Source organism: Etheostoma spectabile, chromosome 20, assembly GCF_008692095.1.
Source record: "Etheostoma spectabile isolate EspeVRDwgs_2016 chromosome 20, UIUC_Espe_1.0, whole genome shotgun sequence".
Taxonomy (NCBI): Eukaryota; Metazoa; Chordata; class Actinopteri; order Perciformes; family Percidae; genus Etheostoma; species Etheostoma spectabile.
The window spans coordinates 11,430,661-11,434,681 of NC_045752.1; the positions used below are offsets into that span (position 1 = coordinate 11,430,661).

A 4,021-nucleotide genomic window follows, 5' to 3' on the forward strand; every position below is an offset into this window, starting at 1 on the left:
GCTAACTCCCATGTACATTCATGTACTCACTTGACTTGAGCTTCAGCTTGCATGAAGATAAATTCCCACTTCCTGGCAAAAGCCCTCTGCAGCCGGGCAAGGTTTTCCTGGTGGAACCAATCAGGCACGGCATTAGGGGAGATGGTTACTGGAATTCAAGGCCTTTAGATGATTACATTGTCCATTTACTGTGATGGCCACAGCTGCCATATTTTTGGATTACCAATGCTGAGATGAAGCAACCTCTCACTAGTGTGTCCCTAAACACGTTATTGAGCTGGTGATCCCACACTCACAACTAGGCACTGTTTTGGTATATACACTACTACTGAATTAAACATTTTGGTATATACATTTTTTGACCTTTTTTCTCAAATGAAAAGTAAATGAAAAGATTGACACCACGCTTGTGTTGCGCTATAAATTTGAAGCTACTGAAAACAGCTGGTTGGCTTAGCTTAGCATAAAGATTTGAAACAGGGACAAAGCTAGCCTGGCTCTGTCCAAACTAAGATCACCTACCTGCCAATACCTCTGAAACTCACTAATTAAAGGGGAACCACACCCATTTTCAAAATTCATACATGTTATTCCTACGGTCTAAGACAGTCCAAAAATATTATAAACATTAACAACTGTATCCCAAATCAAAAAACTAGAGTGCTAAAACTCAATTTTGTGATGTCATCAAGTATAAAGTCCACTTTATAGACAATGAACTGGGAAGGTTGTCACTGAGAGGACACTGAGAGCACCCAGGGGAATGTTCTGAGTGTATGGGTACATTTTATGTTTTCAGAACTGAGAACACTTCAATTGAATAAAACTTATTAGGGTATAAAAAAAGAAAAACAAATCAGTCTCCCATTCACTATCTATGAAGCAGCTCCAGACTTTACTGATTTGAGACTTACTTGTCTGGTTTCTGGCTTTGAGAGAGAGTATCTCATGTTCACAATTATTGATTAAACTTTCATAGTAGATAGTAGACATTTTGGAATTCTTAATTTAGGTGGTTTAATCCGTACAGAAAAATTGTAAAAACGGAACATTGCGGTTTTACCGAGGGACAAATGTCGCAACTCGTACATAACCTCATGACTTTATTGAGTGCAACTCATTGCATGATACATTTTGAAAGAAATAAAAGCTTTACACGCTCTTTAAAATTCCATGGCGTACACATGTCAAAGCTGCACACCAAATTTGGCATTCTTAATAAGATCACTCAAACAAGCATCTGTTGAAGATACAGTACTTGACCTCATTACAAAGAGAGAAAAAAGTCTAAGTACCAACTAGCAGACATGTTAACAGTGAGAGCAATAAGGCCAGAAGACAAAGGTGACTTGAATAGAAGAGAAAGGATGTCTACTGGACAATATAGCAGCAGAGTAATTTAGAATATGTAAATGCAGTAGATTGCTATTGTATACCAGCAGGAGATTCGCACTGCAGTGATGCACCTATTGAGACTGCATTGATCTGCTAATGCCAAGCAGTCCTATAGATATTTCATTTTGGGGCCAGAAAATGACTGTATTATAGTCTGCCAAATGCTGCTCCAGAAAAAGAAAAACAACCTTTGACAGATTTGTATGACAGTTTGTAATTTGATAATGGCTTTTTTCTGGGATGAATGGATCTTGGCATTTCAAGGCCCCAGAGGACACTGTTACAGCGCTTTAGTTTTTCAGTGATGTGAAACAAAACAGGAAATTCAGAGTGTCATGATATTATGGTCCATGCACAATGATAGCATTGAACTGAGAGCTTCCTGGCAATCACTTAACCAAAAATGACAGTGTACTTACAGCCTCATAGTCAGCTAGCTCAAGCCTGGCCTTATTCTGCATGGTGCGCTTGCACAGGTAAATGGCTGGAGGGGGAGGAGGGGAGAAAGAGTGAGACATGAAGAGGTAATAGAGGTAATAGAGTTAGTCAGATGGGTTGTCAGCGTTGTGACTACAAAATAAAAAAGGAATATTTCCAATGGATGCTGCTTTTTTTTAACTGAGGTCTCAACTGTGTGAACCAACAGTAATGAATGTTTTGCTGGAGCAGGCAGGCGATGTGTTCTAAAATAACAAGCCTCAAGTAAATGCCATGCAGAGAGCCGGAGATGTGTCCCTTTATTTTGTTTGTCTAAGCTTTTTTTCGCACAGGGTAGTGCGGGCTCCTCAGTGCCAGATACATTACAGAGAATGGCTCTGTGAATCAATACTCAGTAAGTGTCAACAACAGATCTACAGTGTGAGTTCTGTTTCAGAGAAACAGCTGAAGGCATTAGCAAGATCTTAATGGTTTGGAGAAAGAGGCAAAAATTGAGACACTTGTGACTCACCGTAGTCTGTGTTCTCAGGCTCCCAACAGTTTGAAGGCCAGAAGTAGGGAGACTGGTGATGAACAGAAAGGGGAGGATACATAAACAGAGTTTATTAATTTACTCAAATAATCCGAATGACTCTCTTTTGAGATAAACAAAAATATTCTACTCCAAAATAAATGGAATCTCATTTCACCCACCAGCAGGATGCACATAACTTTCTGGGGAGCGATGGTAACTTTATTCTTTTTCTCCATATTAATGTCTTTTTTCTGTTTTGTCTATTGCAACTGATATTGGACATTCAAAGTTCATTTCCAAGTCCATTAATAATGGATCACTCACATTTATCATGAATTCTTAATAACAGGGCAGAATTAGAAATTGGTGGCACTCAACCACATATTTTAGTCCGACCATTACTCATAACGGTAATTACCCTAAGAGCAAAAGGCTGATGCTGATGAATGTGCCTGTTTGAGTGTTCTGAACAAAAGGTTAACATGCTCTTATTACCATTATAGTCACCACAGAGGATGAAGTTGAACTATAAGACTTGCATTCGCAAAAAAGTAACAAACAGAAGACAGTTGTCATTAAATCTGGGTCTTCTACCAGAATAGTATCTATTTTTAGACCAGCAAACTAAAACTTACACTAAGCCTAAGTCACTAAGCCTTACAGCACAGCCATGGAGACTGGCCAATGCATTTTACATTCACCGTGGACTCTTTTTAGATGCACTGATGACGGGGGCCTGTTGCATTATGACAACATCAGAGGGGATATTTTTAGCCTCTGCTGAATGAGCAAGTGTGACACACACTGCCCTCCCTGCATGGGCACAATAATGGCTTTTAATCTTACGCAATAGGTGGTGAAGATAAATGCATTCAGTGGTAGAGTTAGGAGGAGGAGCAGCGGCTGGTGACAGTGAAAAGTGCAGAGCCAGCGTGCAACCAGCTCAGTGCTTCCCATAGAGAGCTTGGCGAGTGTAGCTGGACAGGATAAAGATGCAAATGGCCCAGTCACAGTAATGAGTCAACGTGGAGCCTGAAAGCTATCAGAGGGACCTGTCAAAGTTCATGCTGGATCAGATGGAGCAAAAAATAAATAAAAAAAACTCCAACAAGCCCGTAGGCCTTGTTCTGCAGCCCACCTCACGCTGACGAAACGTCCATCAGGGATATACAGTATTGACCTTGGTTGGGTGAGTAATAGGCTTAGTAAGGATTGCTCTCATTAGCATCACACAATTAACATATCCCTCTTATAAACTACCACCATCAAATCTTTCTATATTTAAAGCCCTCCCATTCCATACCAAGGCTATTCCCATGGTGGAACTTTCTGTACCTGAAAGCGATAAAGGGTTCCGTCATCTTTAAGTGTCAGGACATGGTCAGAGATGGGGAAGATGTAGCCGTGGGCAGCGATCAGACTCCCAAGGTGGATGGCTTCAGCTGGTGACATGACAGAAAGCACACAGAAGGGGGGGTTAAAATTGCCTTCCTCTTCAATTGAGCACTATTGTGGTTTTATGTAATGACAGATTTCTCAACAGACTTACCTGGATCCTCAATAAAAAGGTTTTTCATCAGCCACTGAACAATGTCCGCCCCTTGGATTCATAAAACGATTATGGTTAGAAGTGGAGTCACAGTTCTACATGCACAATTGTTTCAAAAAGAGCTG

General features: G+C 40.5%; 1 protein-coding gene across 4 annotated transcripts in view; it reads right to left on the bottom strand.

Moving 5' to 3' along the window:
- Positions 1–4,021, bottom strand: part of LOC116670473 (regulator of G-protein signaling 6) — a 41,862-nt gene that overhangs the window by 9,865 nt on the left and 27,976 nt on the right. For all 4 annotated transcript variants that reach the window (XM_032501025.1, XM_032501024.1, XM_032501022.1 and 1 more), the window contains 5 exons: positions 3,897–3,947; positions 3,683–3,789; positions 2,345–2,396; positions 1,815–1,879; positions 31–107 (listed from right to left, as the gene is read on the bottom strand). In XM_032501025.1, the coding sequence (XP_032356916.1) occupies positions 31–107; positions 1,815–1,879; positions 2,345–2,396; positions 3,683–3,789; positions 3,897–3,947 (352 nt within the window). The remainder of the gene's footprint in view (positions 1–30; positions 108–1,814; positions 1,880–2,344; positions 2,397–3,682; positions 3,790–3,896; positions 3,948–4,021) is intronic.